Raw genomic sequence first — 23248 nt, 5'->3', positions numbered from 1 at the left:
GAAAAGTTTAGTTAAAACTTCAAGGGCCCTTCTTCTTACCTTGTAAAACCACACACACACAAAAAAAAAAAGATCAGGAAGCATCACTGAGAAGTGAGGAAATCTTTAGTGACCAAACTACTAGAGCACAATGGTTTGATATTAGTGTCAGAAAACATGTTAGTGAAGACCGTTGTATTTCTTGCAGGTTTGAGTAATTATCCCATGTACAAACTGTACTCTACTATTTCAGCATATACCGATTCATTAAGAATTTTTCAGGGGAAAACAATTCTACAAGGCAGTAATGAACATAATTTTAGTGAATTTAAAAATTGGTCAAATACTTGCAGGAATTTTAATAGTCAAGGAAGTTTGACAAGAATGGTAACTCAACTCTAAATCATACTACCGAAGCAAGTGCCATAAGAAAGCCACACTCTCCCAGGTCACCAAATGATGGAATTATAAAAAAAGTACCCCCCCACACACACCTGTTATTAAACTGTCAAATTATAGTATCTTAAAAGAAGATACATTCTAGGTTTGAAGTTTATTAGTAAATATAAGAAAAGATTTTCAGTTGTCTTAGCACCAATAACTAACAATGCTGCTTAACCCTCTCGTTACCAACTCGGCTGAAACTGGCACTGGTTCTGACTACAAAAGTCTTGTTTTCATAAGTTTTGAATTAAAATCTTCCACCAAACCGTAGTCACAATTTATGTTCCTAACACTAGCTTAATGATAACTAAGCGATTTTACTAAATCCTTTGTTATATTTAAAATAATTGAAAGAAACACAGATCATCTCAAAATAAATACAGTTACGAAAGGGTTAATGTAAGAGTATCTGTAGAACCCATTAATTTGCCTACTTTGTTGGTTTTTAATCAGTTGCTAAATTATATTTCTGAATGTTTAGACTTTTGCAATATCTCTTTTGAATTTCAAAGATGGCAACAAATGAAAACTATGAAGCGTGTGAAAAGAAATACAAATTCTAAATGGACCACCAATTCAACTAGAGCCCCATCTTTGATGTAAGTTGGTTTTCATCCTCCAACAGAGAGCACAGACCAATACACCAAACACAATGATGAAGTTAGGATTCTGATGATTGAGACTTCTAAAAGCAGTACAGCTATAAAAAAAAATGGATATCAGTATAAGAAATATTAGTTTCTATCTGTGCATAATTAAATCAGCAGGAATTTATAAGAGCTCTGAATGGCACAAAGATAAAAGAATGAAAATGTAATTCATTCACAAGGTACATAATGATGCATAAGAAAATGAAAACTTGATATTTGTTGGTAAACACTGACAGAAGAGAAATTTTCCACATGTAGCAGTGTCTCCAATCGTTCTTCAAATATATACATTTTACACTGAGGTCATTACACAATGAAAAGTGACAAACCCGTGAGAATGTTTTTGTCCCATTAATAAAAGGTGCAAACAAAAGTTACTTAGAAAAGGCAAATGTCATTCAACATTAAACTAACCTGTTAGTCAAATGTATTTCCAGCCATGACCCTGCCACCTCGTTTTTTTTCATAGATATATACAGGACTAAAATATCCAATGTGCCCTTCTTCTTTCAAAATAGTAGAATGACACATGAGGAAGATTTAGCTGCTATCTCTAACATGTTGAAAGTCTGTGAACTGAGAGGCAGAATCTCTATATCCACTTGGTATTGGAGCAGTCGGGCATCATTGAAATTCATGTTTTATGCCTCAATGTAAGTATGTTACACAGTAAAGATCAATGTATTTTTAATGAAAAAGATGTTAAAAGTTGGATATCTGGTAATAATTCTCAAAACGCACTGTAATAGCAGTTCGACTTCTGAATAATGGCTTATGCACAGACACTACCAACATGAATAGTATTCAAAGAACAATCAACATGGTATTTTGATACTGAACTCAAAGAAAATATGAACGAAACACTTGAAAATATTGTTAAATAACACAGCTGCATGTTATGTTGTACCAGATTTCTCACTGCAAATCTTAAATTTAAAGATTATTATATAAAATACTTGATATACTGTCAAAATATTTATTGAGAAAATATATTTGAAAATTTAGTTTAAATCAATTCCAGCACATTCATTTTGTCACTGCCTCCTTCGTCTTTATTTTACCTTATAAGTTATTAGGTTTTAGTGATACTACAAAAGTGATAACCATGAAAGAGATCGTCTGAGACCAGAGTAGCTAGTTATACACAACAGTACACTGTACCAAGGTATTGCATTATCAAAACTACCTGTCATTTATTCCCTTATGCACCATTATTTGTGTTACAGGTGTATACAACATACTACACAAAGGTGCTATCAGAGCTAGTCTTGCATTATCTTCTGTCAAATGCTATTTTTGCATACAAGAGGCCTAACAGACTGCAACTGTGCACTGCTAAATCAGAAAGTCATACAGGATGCTTTCTTATCGAATTCAACATCTTTAGTTTACTTGACTATGTAATTAAAAACACACCAAGAGAGGGGAAGGGTCTAAATAATACAGTTCTTGATTATGCTGCATAAAATCTCAGAAATACTACCATCTGTTGGTATCGGAACAAAAGTGAAGAATACAGTAGATAGCAAATGAAGCAGACTGGGATACATGGTTCCTTCCCCAAGACCAATCTATTACAAAACATTCAGTATTTGGTAACTGATATGGAGATGGGAATAGAAGTACCGATATATCTATGCACAGCTAAAATAAGAGACAGTTCTGTTAAGTGTATCAACTCTAAAGGCAGAAGAGAGAGAGAGAAAAAGGAAAAGGTTCTGTGAGACACACTGGAAATGTAATCAAATACAAAGGCCCGAGAGCTTGCTTAACACCCATCAAAGTTAAGTTAACACTATCTTATAGTGTAAACTATACAAGATGGATAGAAATATCCAAAACACAGGCAATTACTTCTTTTAAATGGCTTAGTCAGAGAACTGGCTCTTTTCAAGGAATCTGAGATTGGTGAGAGGTAATGATCATCACCAGAATGTAGACCTAGCTTGAATGCTTGGATCAGAAATGAACTCTGCTAGAGGCACCCAAAAGTGAGATGGAGGTACTAACTGGGTGACCGATTAAACCTACCATCCAAGAATATTTCAGTACAAAAGAATATTAAAACAATAATTCATTAAGTCTGCAGAAATTTAAAACCAACCATTTTTTATAATCAGATATATTTTCTAACACACAATTTTATAAATACTATCAACTCTTCCTAGACTAAATAAGATCAGTCAAAGCATCAGAATGCAAAAATGCTTTGACTGTCATATATTGAACAAGAAAATAATTTTAGTCATTTTAACACTCACTCAGAAAGAAAAAATAAAATTTATGACTGAAGTGTGAATTTCAGAACATGAACAATGATAAGGATAAAGGGTAAAAAAAATTTTTTTTTTTTAAATCAATAACGTATGCATGGCCAAAAACATTCGTCTTGTAACTCAGATACACTTCATTCAAAAGTTCTAATTAATGTGACACTGAAAGGTAGGAATATATATACACACACACAGCATGTGTGACATGTATATATAAATGGAGACAACTGTGCTTTCAGTTCAAAAAGAGAAATGAAAATTTCTTTTAAGGTATAAAATTTACATAAAAATCAAAAATATATGAAAACCAATACTAAATCCTTAAAAACCGACATAATAAAATCCCTTACTGGTAGGAAACGCTATCTGCAAATTACAGATGTCTTCCAACTGTCTCACCAAAATGAAATTGCGACTTTAGGAAGTAAAAGATAAAATTAACTGAAACAGACATGGAATGACCATTTAGTTGAAGATTTACACTGAGATCCATTTACTAGAAAAATTTGATTAACAAACATAAGGGCCCAAATGGCTCTCTATACATTAACCCACTAGGGCACTAATTTTTTTCTTTTTTTATACATAGGAGATTCAAATAAACTCTAAAAAGATAATTTCTAAAGTTGGGGGAGAGAAAAAAATAATAATCATGACTTGTAAGTTCATTTAATCTCAAACTGTGTAATGCTTTAATGATAAGTAGACATTAGTAGTCTGGATGACTGTGCACTGAACATGATTTGATTAGTGAGCTGCTCCACAGTGGCTAAAAAAAGTAGTCGGTAGATGAACATTACTGTAAATCCACCCAACTACAAACAACAACTGTTCGGCTCGCCTAATGTTATCTCTGAAACGGAGAATGACAATATATTTACAGAAGGCCTTGTGATAAGGCTTACGGAGTTTACACCATTTTTTTTCCTTCATTGCAATCATTAATATAGAATTCATTTAATAGTCCAATTTCATTCTTTTGATTCTTTTTTTGCTTCATGAGCCTTATCATCATCCTCATCTTCGTCATCACCGTCTAAAACCTCCACATCTTCACCTGCAAAAAAGATAAGATATCATAAAAAAACTGCAGATGGAGATACCTTTTCTTCATTAATGTTTTAAACAAATATAAACAGAGAAGAATTTCTATAACCAGTGGTAGAACAGCTTCAAAACCTCTAAGCCATTTCTTCAAAGTTGTTTAACCTTTTAGCATTTAAACCGTCCATATCCAGCCAAAAGTATTCTGCCTGTTTTGTGTTCAAACTGACCAAATCTGGTCTCTCACACCAACCCTACAATATTGTCTTAAAAATTAACAGCTACCTCATCAAAGATAATGCCTGATTAGTTCAAGGCAATGTGGATAAAAACAGGATTAATTTTGGAATAATAATGCAAACACTAAAGGGTTAAAAGGGCTCCAGCAGTAGCAACGAAAATATCCCTCACATCAACCTTTTAATGTCTATTTATCTGTATCATAGGCTAGATGACCCCATGACACAAGCAGCCAGTTATTGGGGTGCCACCCTAGACACTTCCATGGTCAGACGTTGCCACTGTCATGTGTAGCAGGTTTGCTGCAGTGACCGGCTCAGTACTTTTTGTGGTCAAACGAAGATTTCTTCCTGTCTGCTTCCATGGAAATGGAGTAGGCTTCATCATTCACAAAGCCAAAGTAGTTTTCAGTCATCAACTGCATATCAGTATCCAGCAGGCTCTCATCGCTATACGTGTGAATGCAAGACCACAATACAAATCTGTGCACCAACACTTGAACATGATAATGACACCATTGAAGAATTCTATGAGGACCTGGAGAAAATCACCAAGACGGTCCTTAAAAAAAAAAGTTCCTCATTGTCTTAGGAGATTGGAACACCAAACTAGGGCAGAATGCATATTGACCAGTCAACTTGGACAGTGGGACAATTTGGGACTGGAAAAACCAATGGCTGTGGACTGCAACTCCCAAGAATTTGCTAGCAAGCACAAGCTGACCCCAGCCAACATTGTCCCCATACAAGACCTAGCACGAAACAACATGGCATGCATCCAAAGGCAGGAATAAAATATATGTTCACAAAAATACAAACAAGCATACATACAATCCACATGACCCCCATGCCTACATCATGAAAAGACAAATGGATATTACATCATAAACAATATAGAATTAATCAAACCAAATTTCATTTTATTACCTTCAATAGCTTCGCCAACTTCCTCAACTTCATCATCGTCCTCATCTACTTCATAGATTTCCTCATCTTAAAAAAAAAAAATCACCATTATACATTTCGTTTTTGGATTTGGTTTGCAAGATACTTTATATGAGTTCGTGTGTTGAAGCATATTTTGTTGTGTCTGGGGAGAGTCATTTTCTTTTTGTGCCTTATTATGTAACACACTCACCAGTAAAATTTCCACATTTTTCTTATTTTTATTGTCCTAAAAGAAAATGTCTCTCCCCAGACACAGTAGAATCATTCTACATGTTTAGTAAAAAGAAAAATAAACTATTTCTTTCAATAGATACAGTATAGTTAAACCAAGTATTCCAATGTAGCAGTCTATTACCTAAATGATGCAGAATTATTAATGCAAAGGATAAAACTTTTAACAGATTCTCACAACTACCCCAAAAGAATTATGGCTAAAGGAAACAAAATTGCTCCAAGGACTGAGACTAGACAGCAACATCATCTTACTCCTTGAAGTACACCATTCACTGCCTAAGCATATCAGAAAACATTTATCTACATAAAAAAAGGCTATAATCTAAAAAATGGAGAGCAAGTAAAAATTAAAGCTAAGATACATGAAATTTAAAGTCTGAAAAAACAAATACACAGTGAATTTACTAATTGAAATGGTGCTCCATAAGTTAGCTGGTGAGAGCCTTACTTCTCAAAATGACAACTAAAGATGATTATGAAATGCTAATTCCTGTGAGTATCAAGAATAATCAAGCATAATGACTGATGTGAAATGATCACACCAACCTTGAACATAAAAGACAAAAAAATGCTTAACAAAAACTGGATTCTTATAATTTTTAGTTTGGTATCAAAAGGGAAAAACAACAGCTCACCATCATCATCATCGTCATCATCATCTTCATTCACAACGACAACAGATTCATCTAGTTCATCATCATCATCATCTTCATCACTAGTTAGAAAAACAAACAGTATTGCAATAAAACATCAAACTGCATGCTCATAAAAGCACATATTACATTGTAACTTAACCCTTTTGTTACCAAACCACTCCCAAAAAATTTTGGTTCATGCGACCAAGCCACCCGTAATTATCTATTCATATTTAAATGAGAATATCAGAGCAAATCTCATTAGTACATTCGTGAAAACACGTGATTATACTTCGTAAACAGTTCATCTACAGTTCTGTACAACAATTGAAGTGTAATTTTAAATCCGTGAATTTTGGGAGATTTTTTTCCCCAAATTTGTTCCTATTGTGTTTTCAAAATTTGTAATTCTGACAAAAAATGGATACGAATTTCATTCTATCAAGCAGCGGGTCAGAATTCGAAGGACTTTCTACTGAAGACCTTGATAAATCTTACTCTATGACTGAAAAAAAAAAAAGCAAGTGGTATTTGATAATGAATCCAATGTTTCATTCTCTGAAAATGAAAGCAGTGAATCCGAGAGCTCCGACAGCGATAAAGAAAATGAATTGGCATCTGAATGGAGTGAAAATTTAAAAACTGTTCCTTTCAGCGATTTTTCTGAAGAAACTGGACCAAGTCACAATATTTCCCAGGAGAGTAAAGCCTTTAGACCATTTCTTTTTACTTTTTTGAATGAGCTTATTTGAAATCATTATGGCGGAAATGAACTGTTATACTAAATGTAAACAAAGCGAAAGAAAGGATAGTTTGTGGTCTCCCACACCCTTAAATGAAATTAAGGCCTATTTTGCCATAAATATTATTATGGGTATCAGAAAGTTACTCAGAATAACAAATTCTATAGTAAAATTTTGTTGTATACCCAATTGAATATTAGCTAATAACCCAATTCCTATAGCAATGTTTGAACAAAAATTTTAATAATTTTATATTTTGTTGAATTTACCTGTATCTACCTGCAATTAGAGTCACTTTGTGACAAAAATTAAAGTATAGTATTGGTTGAGAACCTTTCATTAAATTATCTTCCAAAAATCACATTAATATATTGACAAATAAAAAAGTTATAGTTGTTTAATGAAACCAGACTAAATTTATGATTATGTTAAAAATTAATCGAAACACATAAGGGGTGTATTTTGGTCAGAAATATAGTAACGAAAGGGTTAACAAGACCTTGATTCCACACCTAAAATTTCTTGTCTAGTTCTGGAAGTGATTTGACTAGGAAAACATGGGCATTCACATAGAGGAGCTCCCAGGGGGCAGCCCATCTTAAATTTCTTTGTTATTGCCTGGAGGGTTATGATGAACAAGAAGGGGGCTGAGAACTGATCCTTGCTAAACCCCTACTTGTACCCTGAATTCATTTTAATCTCACCAATGTAAGATGTGACCTCTGGCAAACCCTAAAAACTCATGCAATCAAATATCTGAAATGGACTCTTCCAAATTCTGATTTCTGTCATTTGATAATATAATCAAACTGATACTCAATAATATGGAAGCATGATATATACACTAAAAGAGGGCTTACAAAATTTCATCATTTTGGATAATTTCTCATTAAAAACTGGCATTTCATTAGTTACAATGATGAGGGTTCCAGCTGATCCAATCAACAGAAGAGTCTGCTTGTGAAATTTATGGGCAAGTGGCCGAGCATTTCACAACCATGTGTACCCATAACACAGTACTTAGGGAGACTCAGCATGACACACAAAATGTGACATGGTTGAACCTTTGAAATACAGGTACAACTCATTTTTGCCAGCTGGAGCAACGTGAAATAAAGTATCTTCTTCAAGGACATAACATGCTACTGAGAATCAAACTTACAACCACGGGCTGAATACCCTAACCATTTGGCCATAACACAACCATTTTTGATTAACCCGCATAAGAAGTTATTGTGGGCAATTATAACTGGATTGATCAAATGTTTAATGGGAACCCAATTCACCAGCTTTATATAGAAAAAGGGAAATTAAATGAAGATCAAATACAGTTATTGCAAATAGTATAAAAAAAAGACAACAAATGAATCCATATATACCTGACACCATTTTCCTCTACTTCAATGTCAGGAGCCAAGAAATATTGTAACGGATTGGGCCACATATCATCCTTGATTACCTGAAAAGTTAACAAAAGTAGATAAATGGAAAGGCTTTCCCAAAATATTTATTCTATGAACAGATGTATTATAATTAGAAATATTGAATTTCTAAATGTCTCAGGGAGACATGAGCGGTGGTGGAACAATAAAGTGGTTGTATGCTGTCAACTTAACGTGACAGGGAATCACACCACCGCTATTTAGCCCTAGGAAGCATCGACGCTTCCTGTCGGCTTTGAAACATTTCCTGTGTCCTTATATTTGCGAAGGGGAGGCAAGCACCCCCAACAGCTAGGGCTAGCACCTAGAGACATGCATGTTTCTGAGTTTTGCTCGTCATCAGTCAAGGGTAGCAAGGCCTGCTAGTTGAGATGCCCGCCAAGGCTTCGCAAATATATTTTCAGTGAAATCTATTCACTGATCACCAAAATTAGAAATATTAAATTTCTAAATGTCTCAGACATGAGCGGTGGTGGAGTTATACTTTCTCCAAAGTCAAGGACTTAATTTCAAATTGAAATTTAGCTTGATATTTGGTCTCAATTTACCTAAAGAAGTATTCTTTTCCAAAGCTTCCAGCTAAATTATGCAAACATTAAACAATGAATGTCACACCAACAAAGCATTTCTTTTGAGTGCAAAGGGGTAAAAGGAAGTAATAAAACCATGCTCAACAAAATGGGTTGCTTTCACAGAAGGAATCACAGCAAAGCCCTTGTTGCAAAGGGCAAGTTGAATGTTAATGTACAGTCCAGAAAATATTTAGAAAAGTTAACAACAACATCAATGGAAATTGTAGCTGTGATACCAGTGCCGGTGGCACGTAAGAGAACTATCCGAACGTGGCCATAGCCAGCGCCGCCCGACTGGCCTCTGTGCCAGTGACACGTAAAAAGCACCCCCTACACTCATGGAGTGGTTGGCGTTAGGAAGGGCATCCAGCTGTAGAAACACTGCCAGATCAGACTGGGCCTGGTGCAGCCTCCTGGCTTCCCAGACTCCGGAAAACGGACATTAAACGATGATGATGATGATGAATGTCAGAATGGATAATTTATAGTATCACTACTTTCTTTTCTCAGATTCAACAAAAATGGAATATGTTAAGTAAATACATCTTATTAAGCATGAAGTCTTTAATAGCTAAAAGAAATTTTTACCTCTTTCATTAGCAACGGAAACTTTATTTGGTTGGTTAGCCTCAATTAACCATACATCAAAACTATTTCTATTTACATCTCAAACTGAAGATTCTAGGACCAAGATCTTACCTCAGCTATATCATCTGCTGACGGATCCTTATTGTCTAAAAACCAGGTGAAAAAAGTCCGGTTCGGTTGATGTTTTCTCTTTCTATCAGCAATCACAATCTGCTCTCGCTGCACCTTCTTTGTCAGATCCATACCATCCTGCCAGTTGATAGATGTTGACTTTGAAGCAGGGTCCCCTAAAAAGTGGAAATAACATAATATTAAACAAAGAAACAGCCCCTATTTATCAAGTAAGAATCAATGCCAACACAGCAAGCAGTGTTACCAAGAGAACTCTTCAACAGCTATATGGAAAGAATTGACAGCTCAATAGCATTATGGTGTGCCTTGGCAAGTTAAGAACCTTACCTCACCTAACTGTGAGGAAAAGGAATCATGTCCTTGGAATATTTTGCATTGGACAGGAATTACATCCACAGAAAACTCATCTCTCATAAACTTGACATTATCACATCCAAGACAAATTCTTAACCTGCCGAAACTAGCACTATGATGCCAGGTCATAGTGCTATTTATTGTATAAAACAACAGTAACAGTAGTTTTGTATTATAGATAACTTTGAAAACAGCAGCAGTACCTACATGTGCACAAGTGACAAAACACTGGATAAATAACTAATGAAATTCATATTCCTTTAGCCCTCCACAGTGCATTCCTTTCTTTCTTTAAAATATAAACAATCCAACAACTACGGCCCATCAATGAAAATCAAACACAATTAAGGTTACATGCAGAATACTAAAAAAACAAGCAGGGTGGTTAACAAACATGAAACAAAGGGATTACAATCCAATTCGGAAGGAAGAACACTTACACAATGAAGAAATATTTGACATACCCGTCGTTGCCAAGTGGAACTCCTTGCACAAAATGTCATTTGAGAAATAGGGGTTTGGTGAGAAATGAAATTTGACTCGATATCCAGACTTAATATCCTCAAACTCTTCGACTTCCACCTACAGAGAAATTGAAAATGATATGCATTACAGACACCCATCTAAAAATCAATCCAGGAACCAATTTACTGAGAAAACATGGTATACACAATAAATGTCTTTTTAAGTAAAAGCAAAGTATTAAACTAATAAAAATAGTTATTATTCCAATTTATGATCTAATGAATAATTGCTGAAAGGTCATCCAATGCCCAAAACCAAAATCTCTCACATAAATTAGAAAGCTTAAATTTGTCTAATGTGAGCAAAAGAGAATGTCAGACTGGTTGCTACACTCATTCAATACCTCTTTTTAGCACAAAATTATAAGATTGGTGTATTTAGCCTTGTCAAGGCAGATTTTTCTATGGTCTACTGCCCTTTCTATCACCAACACTCACTTGTTTCCAATCTCCCCATGATTGGGCATGTTTTCTCAGAAGATTGGAAACAAAGGGCACTCTCTTTCATGATGGTTACATTCACATCTATCATGTGAAGGAGACAATAACGCACACACAATGGGCGTTTTCAGCTTGTGTACCAAATCCACTTGCCCAAGGTGCCATGTATTTCAGAATCTTATCTCCATATAAGTGTTCTCACACATTGAAAGTATAGAACAAATACAAATGGGAACAATTTTCTTAAAATATTTAAATCAATAGAATCAAATGCATAGCTCTATAAAGTGCCAATCTAACAAAGTGGATAGAATTCATGGAAGAATAAGACCCAAGAAGACATGGGACGCGGTGCTGAAGGACAACATCAGGATGCTGAACTGAGATATTTGGCACCTTGCTGTACTCAAGAAGACCTGTCCACCACTCCTTGGGGAAGAGGATTGGCCTGCACAAGTCCTGTGCTGGTTAAGAGCACCCAGCACACACTGCATAGTTGGAGTTAGGAAGGGCATTCAGCTGTAGAAGACAAGCTAAATTAGACTGGAACCTGGTGCAGCTCTGGTCAAAGTGTCCAACCTAAGCCATCATGGACTTGGATTAGTGAAAACACCAGTTTATGCAACTTGGGTAGAATAAATATTAAGTACTTTTGCTCAGTGCACGTTATCAGCAAATGTCTCAGATACACACACACATGATGAATTTCCGCAATTTCCACCAACCAACATTGGTCGCCTTAACCCCTTAATGGATCAATTATTTTGACATGGTGTTTCATTTCAGAGCATATTTTTCTTTAAAAATTATGTACAGTGTCAATTACAAAAAAACAGTTTTTAAAAAAAATCTTGTTTCCTTTATTTTTAATTATAGAAATTAAAATGTACTTTTACCCATTTGGACTTAAACCAGTTAACTCGGACATTGAAAAATACATATAACTATCTTTGATTTTTATAAGATGTATTGCTTTTAAATCAAAGGAAAACTTTTAAAAAATGAGATAGTTTATTTAAGCATCTCTCTTCTCTGTGCATTTTGCACACTGTCTTGTAGGGTTCCCTTTCTTATCACTTGGTGGTATTTCCATGGGAAAGTGACCAGCCGGGCCAAATCTTGTTGGATATTGGATCGATGAGGGTCTTCCAGATTTCATGGGAGGCAATAAGGGCCTACATTTTTCAACAATCTTGGTGATCATTTGCATTCTAAATCTCAGCAGTCTCATAGCAGAAGCTGATGTTTCCAAAGATGCTTTATACAAAACATAAGCATTCCAGTATAGCCAAATCCATCAAATGAAAAGATCCCTTTTTTAATATATTTTTCCCCACGAGTAAATTTGTGATTGCTCAAAAATGAAACAGCACAAAACAAACTCGTCTGGTTCTAAAAAGATACATTTGTGATGCACGAGTAAACTTGGGATAATCCATTAAGGGGTTAAAGGTAAAGGAAAAACTGAGAGATAAACTAAGTTCACACTACATGTACCTTTTCTTACATCATTCCAAATATGTACACCTCACCTATAATACAATTAAACGTTTACTAGAATTCAATTGAAAAACTACTTCAAACCCTCCACTGCCCACTGAGGTACTTTGGAGTCCAACTCACCATATTGAGATAATGTAAGCATTCTTCCTCCTCTTCATCAAGTATTACTGAGATCTGTGGATGATTAACAAACTGAGAGCAACAGTCAAGGAAACGTGTTAAGAACTGAACAGGGTGGGAGAAGACTGATGACTTTGTGCATGCAAACACAAATGGATAAGTCCATCAACAGTCAATTGTAGTAAAAGTACAATACTGCTAGTAGTTTGTGCAAACTGTCTAAATTTTACCAATACCTCAAAACATCTAAAATCTTATCTCCTGATATCTTGTGTGAGATAGTGATTGCAATTTTGCTATAACAATTAAACCAAGAAAACATATTTTTACTCCTGCACACTTTTTAAAAAAACACTGCATATCAAACAACCGAAAACTAGTCAGAAAGACAAATTTGAAAATAGAAAAAAATTGAAAATTTTACTATAAACAGCCTAGACATTAAAATTACTGACATCAGTAGGGATGAAAATGAACAAGAAAGGAATAAATTTAAACAAATGAAGCCATAACATAAATAGCTTTTTCGGAGACAAAGCAGGAATACATTTTTAACAGTATTCCATGGTGTTGTGTAGTTAAAATATACCATTGGTGAAATAAGGAAAATAAAATATGCTAAATGTGCTCAAAAGGGACTATTTAATAATAGTCATTATAAATGTTCGTTGACTTAATCACAGACAGATAAGGAGAGGGAGTAAACAACAGAGTTTTTGAAAAATAATTTTCATTTCATTTCATATAGTGCACTTGCGCTAACTAGTCATGAGTAGTCGATCCTACAACGACTACCTAGCAAAGTAAATAAAACAGAAACACAAAGTACGGATCGACTAGTCACGACTAGCTGGGGCGGATGCGCACCGGGACCACTCTTCTTAAATAGTACCCCAAAATGAGATAAAAATTAAATTATACTTATTGAATGTATGCCACATTTCCTGACATTACACATCATGATAGGTAACACTCTAGTATCGTACCAGTCTTAAATGCAAGGGGAAATAAACCATAAAATAAAGTGGCAGTCAATAATATAATATCCTATTTATCAAGACAATAAATACACTCTAATCACCCCAAAACTTGCTTCACACCTGAGTAATCAGGGTAACTAAAAACATACTTTTAAACATTTCATATCTTCCCTCCTTTATTTACAAGATGGGAGGTAGAAGATACACTAAAATAGGTTCTGTTTTGCATATCCAAGACCCAGCTTTGATTTTCAATCACAGTTTAACTATTCCCCTTATGTTACCATTCTCATTATGCTTCTGTATACAAGTATAATGCAGACCAAATACACAGCCCTAATGGTATGTTAATGAGACATACCTATTTACACTTATTAAAAAATAATTCACCATTTCAAAGTCTAGTTTTATATGCCTGCATGGGTTACACGAAATACCTTGTGTTAGGTTTTCTATGGTTGCAGGCCCTTTGTGTCATCAATCTTCCATTTTCCTCTGCACAAGTTAATATTTCTGCCCCATAAGCCAGACAGGTTTGCACTGAAGATTAGATACCACTTGAAATTTATTTACAACTGGCAAAATGTTAAGACATGGACACAAACACACCCATGCATGTGCACAAAAGTTTTCACTTAATTTCTAACTACCAAATCTATTCACAAAGCTTCGGTCAACTTGGTGGGGCTACAGTTGGAGACACTTGCTGAAGGTACCTCACAGAAGGACTGAACCTGAAACCATGTGGTTAGGAAGTGAACTTCTAACTACAAACTCATGCCTCCATCCATCTATTCATAAAATTTAATACAGAAGGCATCAGTACAGGGAAATATATATATGAAAGGAGGTGCATACTAGACAAGACAAGACAAGAAAATATGGATAAATCATTGCACAAAATTCGGACATAAGTAAATTGCTATTTAGTGGTGAAAGGGAATACAAAGCTACAAAAGGTTGAAGAACACTGCTGGTCAATGGTCAAGGCTTCCATTCAGACTAAAAGGCAAAGCACACAATGAACTGTAATGGCTATTATCAAAAATTTGCTCATCGAGCTAGGCTTATATGAACCACATATATTCCTAATATATAAAAGTGAATATATGCATCAAGTTATAGGCCACAGCTTTGCATCTTGAGACCTGAACGTTTCCTAAACATTGCCCCCCCCCCCTTTTTTAGCTCCTGATAGATAATCGTTCACCTCCAAGCATAACAATGGTAATGTCCTGATGAAAAAAAAACTGTAAATTAGTACAATATTTTTTTGGAAGGGGGGAGAGAGAGAGAGAAAGAAATACACCCCCACCAAATAAACAAATGTAAAAGTAAAATTTTATTTTAGGATTTATAATAATATTGTTTGTGTATTTTATTGAAGTTCAATATGAACTTATGATCTTCTGAGTTGCTTGAATGCAACAATTCTAAATCAGGAATCACCATTCCTGGACCTACAAGGTTAGTACAGCCTTTGAAAAGCTAAGCATCCAAAATCAAGGAAATCCATGAGATTGTATGTATTTTAGATTTTATTAAACCTGGACAAAGTTGGGCACTGACGTTCGTTTTATATATAAAAGGGTAAAAAAACAAAACAAGAAGAGTAAGGCTTAATTCATGATTTCACTTGGATAAAAGGTACCATTTCAAAAAAGCCAGAACACTGACCTAGAAAGAGAAAACACCGAACTATTAAATATATGCAGCATGGAAGGTGTTTATAAGCCATTTAAGAAACATACAAAAACCATTAGATTCACTTCAACATTTAAATTTAATTTGTCAAAATATTTTCGTAGCTTTGAGACTGCGACCTGTTCACTAACAAAACTTCGTGCTGCACGAGAACAGGTCGTGGTCTCAAAGTGACGAAAATATTTTGACAAATTAAATTTAAATGTTGAAGTGAATCTAACGGTTTTGTGTGTTTCTTAAATGGTTTATAAACACCTTCCACGCTGCAATTTTTTACGTTCCAGCACACGATCTCAAATCAAGTCACTCGCTATGCAAGTACATCTCCATAACATTAAATATCTATGTTTACATATATCTTTAAAAATCAAAATCGATCAACATGAATGGAAATTGTAATACCATAAGAAGACCATCCAAACATGGACGTTGCCAGCGCCGCCCCGACTGGCTTCTGTGCCGGTGGCACGTAAAAAGCACCATCCGATCGTGGCCGTTTGCCAGCCTCGTCTGGCACGTAAAAAGCACCCACTACACTCATGGAGTGGTTGGCGTTATGAAGGGCATCCAGCCATAGAGACATTGCCAGATCAGACTGGGCCTGGTGCAGCCTTCTGGTTTCCTAGACCCCAGTTGCACCGTACAACTCATGCCAGCATGGAAAGTGGACGCTAAACGATAATGATTTCTCTCTCTTCTATTGAAGTCTTTGAACCAGCATTTTTAAATAACTGCTTCTAGCACAAGGCCAAGAATTATGAGGGGAGGGAGGTGGGTTAAATCAATTCTAAACCATATTATAATATGGGACATGTTTATTAAAAGTGCCATAATCTGAGGATAGGATAGATATTCATTTACCTATATTATTTATTAAGGTTTCTTTAACTGATTTAGGATGGTTACTTGAAGAATATACTTTAGGCTTTCATTCAACTTATGGAATGAATGGATCTTATTAGTGACTAGATTAAGGTTGACGTCTAGGTAACTTACTGCATAATGCTCACTCTCTCTATATATATTGGATGTGTGTCCTCTACTATAGCTTCGGGCCGACCAAAGCCTTGTGAGTGGATTTGGTAGGCAGAAACTGAAAGAAGCCCGTCGGAAAACGGACATACAATGATGATGATGTATGTGTGTGTATATGTTTGTCCCCCCCAACATTGCTTGATAACAGATGCTGGTGTGTTTACGTCACCGTAACTTAGCGGTTCGGCAAAAGAGACCGATAGAATAAGTACTAGGCTTACAAAGAATAAGTCCCGGGGTCGATTTGTTCGACCAAAGGTGGTGCTCCAGCATGGACAGTCAAATGACTGAAACAAATCAAAAGAGTAAATGCATCTAAATCAACTTAGGAATATTGAGATGAATTAGTAACATCCTTGTTACTTCGACTCTAGTGTAAATTCAGGTTTGTGCAGTAAATTATTAGAAAAAAAAAAAAAAAAAAGAAGTCAATTAAAGTCCTAACTTAATGTTAATATTCTCTTTTTACACATTGATAAAACAAAATCACTGAAATGAATCTACTGGAAATAAGTATTTTCACTTGATCTGGAAGAAAGAAGAGTTACCAATGGCACTGGCAGCACTTTTGTGAAATTGATGCCATTAATATTCACTTCACTGAAACCACAGAGAGAAGAAGGAGGGGAAAAATTGGGGCTGGTGTTAGTGCATGGCCTGAGTTAGGGAGTTAAATGCAAAATGGGTGATGAGGGAAGTGAATCAGGAATGCCCAAGTGAAGGTGGCAAAGGACTAGCCAGGTTCGAGAAAACACAGGTTATTCTGGATATACAAAAAGCAGAGATGAGATAGGATTGCTTGTAGAACTTGAGTCATTTTATGCCAATCTGTTTTTAGTGGGTTTCTTGGAATGCTGTTAGGACGCCTGTGTATAACAGTATTCCACTGTGCACAAGAACCAAGCATTTTCTGGGCTCTGAACAAAAAAACAAAAAAAAAAGACTTTGAGAAGCGACTCTAGCCATATATCAACGATCTTGTGTTTGCTATGAGAAATCTTCAGTACTAATGAAATCTAGCTTTGGAGAGAGCTCATGAAGGCTCACTGTTTGCACAATTCATGCTTAAAGGAGATGAGGTACGAAGATGCGTGCGTGTGTGTGCGGGGCTAATGCAGAATCACACCCCGCCCCTGAAAAATGCATTAAAAAAAATTTTTTTGCGGATTCTTAAGTTTCAAATGTCGGAGTTTATAAATATGCACCAAAAAAAATTTCACCCCTTTCTTTCCCCCCATAAAGAGATATGTAGTGAACTGACGAACATATGCAAATTGAAATTAAATATAGGCATAGGAGTGGCTGCATGGTAAGTAGCTTGTTTACCAACCACATGGTTCCGGGTTCAGTGCAACTGCATGGCACCTTGGGCAAGTGTCTCCTACTATAGCCTCGGGTCAACCAAAGCCTTGTGAGTGGATTTGGTAGGCGGAAACTGAAAGAAGCCCGTCGTATGTATGTATATGTTTATCCCCCAACATCGCTTGACAACCGATGCTGGTGTGTTTACATCCCCGTAACTGAGTGGTCCGGCAAAAGAGACCGATAGAATAAGTACTAGGCTTACAAAGAATAAGTCCTGGGGGCGATTTGCTCGACTAAAGGCGGTGCTCCAGCATGTCCACAGTCAAATGACTGAAACAAGTAAAAGAGAGTATAGACAAAAACATTAAAGTGAAAAGAATTTGCGCTTTACTTGTGTTTGCCTTAAATAATTAAATTTAAATTAAATATACACCAAGTTTAATAATTAATGTTCACCCCCCCCCCATCACCCAATTTCAAACTTTATCATCCATTTATAAACATATCCACATGCTTAGTGAATTTAATATTTTGAAAACGGTCTTTTGCATATTCGGAATCTCTGTCATCGATAACATGGGAATCCGCAGGGGGAACCCCCCCCCCCGAAATGTCTGTTTTTGCGTGGGGACGACTGTGAACCAGATCCACCAAAGGTGGTTTTTAAAAAGATTTCGAAAAAAGTTCAAAACTTTAAATTAGAGATAGAGAGAAGTTTAAAAAGAAATTTCTTTTGGCATATTCGTCATCTGACATCTAAAACGCAGGAATCTGAAAATTTTTTTTCTCTCAAAAAAGTGCAATTTTCCAGAACCTGCATTAGCAAGATTTAAAAAAAAAAAAAAAAATGAATATATTAATTTCATATAACCGGTTATTGAAAAGACCAATGAAACAAAGCCAATTTCAAAATTGTATATATAGGCGCAGGTGTGGCTGTGTGGTAAGTAGCTTGCTAACCAACCACATGGCTCCGGGTTCAGTCCCACTGCGTGGCATCTTGGGCAAGTGTCTTCTGCTATGGCCCCGGGCCGACCAATGCCTTGTGAGTGGATTTGGTAGACGGAAACTGAAGGAAGCCTGTCGTATATATGTATATATATATGTGTGTCTGTGTTTGTCCCCCTAGCATTGCTTGACAACCGATGCTGGTGTGTTTACGTCCCCGTCACTTAGCGGTTCGGCAAAAGAGACCGATAGAATAAGTACTGGGCTTACAAAGAATAAGTCCCGGGGTCGAGTTGCTCGACTAAAGGCGGTGCTCCAGCATGGCCGCAGTCAAATGACCGAAACAAGTAAAAGAGTAAAGAGAGTTCTTTTTCTTCTTCTTGTGGTTCAAAGAGGCGGAAACGGCACGAGTTGATTGGCATAAGATGATGGTTTTGGAGTATCTGTTCATGGAATCAAAAAAGATTTGTGCGAGGGGTTTCGGTTGCCTACAAGTGATGCTCGAAAGGTTTAGGCTAGAACGAAGGAAGATATCAGCTGCGTAAAAAGGAACTTAGAATATGACAAGGCAATGCAAATTAGAGGGGCCAATCGGTCAAATGCATCATTTGTACGCGCGCATATTTATATATATATATATATATACAGGATCTTTTCGGTTTGAACGGCAGTTTTTTCAAGCGGTGTCATATGAAATTGTCACTCATAATTATCACCCTAGTATCGATCTATTGCATTTCAATCTGTTTTAGGGTTAGGGGAAGGGTATCTTTTTTCTCTTCACAAGTGTAAATAAACCCTATCTGTTTCTTAAACGAGGGGCATTTTCATACGGCACAGAATGTTTTTTTTACCTCAATAGACGTCAGTGATTGGTTGAAATTGCAGAAAAAAAAGCATCAATTATCTTACAAACTATAGAATTTCCCCAATAAAGCCAAGAGAAAAAGATGTTTTATAAACACATTCTACCAGTATACGAAGTTTAAAAGTGTTTAGTTACGTGGAAATTATTTTAAAAAACTGCCGTTCAAACCGAAAAGATCCCTTATACATACATACACACACACATATAACGTGCGTATTTCCCCTGAATTTGGGTACTACTTGAGAACAGTGACCCCGGTGCGCGCACTCGCTAGTCATGACTAGTCGATCCTTTGTGTTTTATTTACTTTGTTTTAAAAAAATTATTTATTTTGCTAGGTTGTCATAGGATCGACTAGTCACGACTAGCTAGCGCGCGCACCGGGACCACTGAATTTGTACGAAGTTCAGAAAATGCTGCATGCAGTACTCAAAATACATGTTTGGCCAGCAAAAGTTACACACTCTGTTACTGCCTTATTTTTTCTCTCAATAAACCATACTAAAGAAAAAAAATATATCGAGTGCATCTTTAAAGAAATATTCAATGTATTTTGAATTCTTACACCTATCTGCAGGAAGGGGAAAATATATATTGAAATTACGCTATCGAATCCTACTTTAATCAATGGTCAAATGAAATGGATCTGAAAACTACGTTTACATTCTACAGGGTGTCCACAAAGTCTGGGTACATGGAGTAAATACAATAACAAAGAATTTAATATAAGAAATAATTTCTTAAAGTATGTATTAATCTCCATGTGGGTACATGGAATTGATAAAATCATAACATAATGAATTAACCACAAGAAATAATAATTTCTTAAAGTATGTGTTAAATTCCATGTGGGTACATGGAGTAAATACAATCATAAAATAAAGGATTAAATATAAGAATAGTAATTTCTTAAAGTATGAGTTAAATCTCCATGTGGGTACATGGAGTAAATAAAATCATAACGTAAATAGTAATTTCTTGAAGTATGTGTTAATCTCCATGTGGGTACATGGAGTAAATACAATCATAAACAATTAATCATAAGAAATAATAATTGCTTAAAGTATGTGTCAATCACCATGTGGGTACATGGAGTAAACATAACAAAGAATTAAATATAAGAAATAGTAATTTTTTAAAGTATGTGTTAATCACCATGTACCCAGACTTTGGTGGACACCCTGTATAATATTATTAAAAGCCTGGGTATTTTTGGATATTAATTAACGAAAAAAAGCAGTTATGTCCCTTCTCTACCTTGGGATCACAGATACCATCACAACACAACACAGCTTGAGATGGTTATGTGTGATCAAAACATTGTCAATTAAGATAGGAGACTGCACCACAATATATATAAATAACCGCCTAAAAGACTTACGATATAATTACGAAGCATCTTAAACTGAAGACACCTCGAACCATAACCGTACTGTGAAGCATCAACCCAATTACTTACATAGGCTATTTTCTTTGTTATCAAAGACTAGGAAGGAATATTTTAAAAAATCCTTATAAACACACAAATTCCTACTGCGGTATATTCGGTCAGGGTCAATGAAAAGTGCGAGATCTAACTGCTGTCTAAATATGACCCTGTTTATTTTAGACTAGCAGTATCGCCCGGCGTTGCTCGGGTTTGTAAGGGAAATAACTATATAAGCATTTTTAGAGTTAAACCAAAAAATAGCAAAAAAAATGATGGTAAATTTTTTTTAAATGGTTGACTCATCGTCGACATTTTTAGAGAGTTACTTCCCTTATATAATAGCGAAAAAATGCATTAAAATGGAAAAAATGATTGTAAATTATTTTAAAAATCGTAGACGCGCGCTAATACCCAGAAGGGCTCGATATGAATCACGACTATAAGATACCCGCTTTTGGTTAAACTGCACCGCAAAATGTGGGAGTAGTTAGGAATCTAAATCGTAGGAGACAGACAGCACACAACCTCACTTTTATATATAAAGATATTGCTGAAAATAAAGTTTGGGGATCTGAGTAAATGGGGTCGGGTACCTTAATTGCTGCTTGCTCTGCTCAGTATCACTAACCTCAGTCGTCAACCACGCTAAATTTTTGAAATTCATTAACCTATAAACACACATTGTTCGAATAATAATAATAAGAAGAAGAAGAAATTACCACCGGAAGCTGATTAAAAGCACGCCGGGGAATAAGTAGAAACAATGTAGGAGTTTTGAGCAAATCTCAGTGAAGATACCAACGAAAAACTATGTCCATTCGCTTCAGATTTCCATTTTAAAACTGAAATAAACGTTGGTAGGTGATTAAAATGTGGTTAGTAGATGTAGATGTGAATCGATTGTGTAGGAAATCGCGAATATAATGATATATAGAGCGAATTGTTATGAAGAGGGGGGAAAAAAAGAAGCTTCCATGTTAGTCAGATTGAAGCTTTTAGTTCGTACCACGATACCAAGGAGTCGAGGAGAGAGACAATAAAATTGGTCAGGAAGTCGGGGATTTCATTTTCACTTTTACTGGAGCCAACAGATGCGATTTAAAACAAAAGCAATCGAGATAAACAGAAATAGGTACTTGTACCCAGAAATATCATCGACAATACGTGTCTGCTGCGTGGAAAATAAACCGTAAAGATCTAAAATCGTAACAGAAAATTTACATTCTCACATTTTCTACTTCAATGATCGCACATGAAAATTCGTAATAATCACATTTCAAATACTGAACCATCAAAACTGGTCAACAATTCGATAATTTCCACATAAAAAGTTAAACTATTTACATTTACAACAAATATCTGATTAAAACAACGACAGACTTTCACAAAATGTAGAAAAAATATGGGTAAAAGGATACAGCAGTAACCCAAAAGTTGGGAATTTTCTTAATAAGCTCGTTTCTCCGATCGAAATATGGTCTTCTTAATTTGTTAAATTTCTGTTCAACTTTCAGGATTTCCTCGCTAGCTTTCTCGTTCAGGGCATCGATTTCGTTCTGACATGAATCGATGTCTTCCAAAGCCTTTTGGGTTTCACTATCGAAATCCCGACTCTCTTCAGCTTCAGAGCTCGCCTCCGAAACGGCTACTTTTTGTACTTTGCGTGGTGTTCCCGTTCCTGTTTCCATCTTTGATGATGCTGATCCCTCGACGTTGCTGCTGCTCTATTTTTCTCTCCTTTTTTCTTTTATAAATGAAATAATGAATATTTCGCAGTTAACACCTGGACAAAATAAAAAAAAAACTGGCAACAATTGAGCTAGCGTGCTCAATCTCTGTGTGCGTATATATATACGTGTATCTATATCTATACATATACTTATATATGTGTACTAGGTACAGATATACATACACATGTATAAAGATATATATATATATATGTATATATATACACAAGTGATTTTTTTTTTTAGGTTTCTGTACTGAAAGTGTTGAAAGTATTGGTAGCCGCGAGTGTTGAATTACTTTTCGTCCTTTCAACTAAATTGAAAACGGGTTGAGTCGATGAGTAAATCTAACAAATAACAACGTTTGCAAAAGTTTGCAAGGTACCT

The 23248-nt window shown here is 35.6% G+C and overlaps 1 protein-coding gene across 2 annotated transcripts; it reads right to left on the bottom strand.

The window, feature by feature from the left end:
• Positions 1-2035: 2035 nt before the first annotated feature.
• Positions 2036-23092, bottom strand: LOC115212899 (protein SET). 2 transcript variants are annotated; one of them, XM_029781698.2, is made up of 8 exons: positions 22553-23092; positions 12866-12937; positions 10718-10859; positions 9903-10078; positions 8569-8648; positions 6447-6526; positions 5557-5622; positions 2036-4403 (listed from the first exon to the last, which is right to left on the bottom strand). In XM_029781698.2, the coding sequence occupies exons 1-8, from the start codon at positions 22820-22822 to the stop codon at positions 4318-4320; spliced, it is 972 nt and encodes a 323-aa protein (XP_029637558.1). In that variant the 5' UTR covers positions 22823-23092; the 3' UTR covers positions 2036-4317. The 2 variants fall into 2 exon arrangements, with proteins under 2 accessions (XP_029637558.1, XP_029637559.1); XM_029781699.2 differs by having other exon boundaries at positions 10742-10859.
• Between the last annotated feature and the right edge of the window lie 156 nt (positions 23093-23248).

The sequence above is a fragment of the Octopus sinensis genome, linkage group LG6, assembly GCF_006345805.1.
Source record: "Octopus sinensis linkage group LG6, ASM634580v1, whole genome shotgun sequence".
In the NCBI taxonomy this organism is placed as follows: Eukaryota; Metazoa; Mollusca; class Cephalopoda; order Octopoda; family Octopodidae; genus Octopus; species Octopus sinensis.
This window is presented reverse-complemented; position numbering and strand designations above follow the sequence as displayed.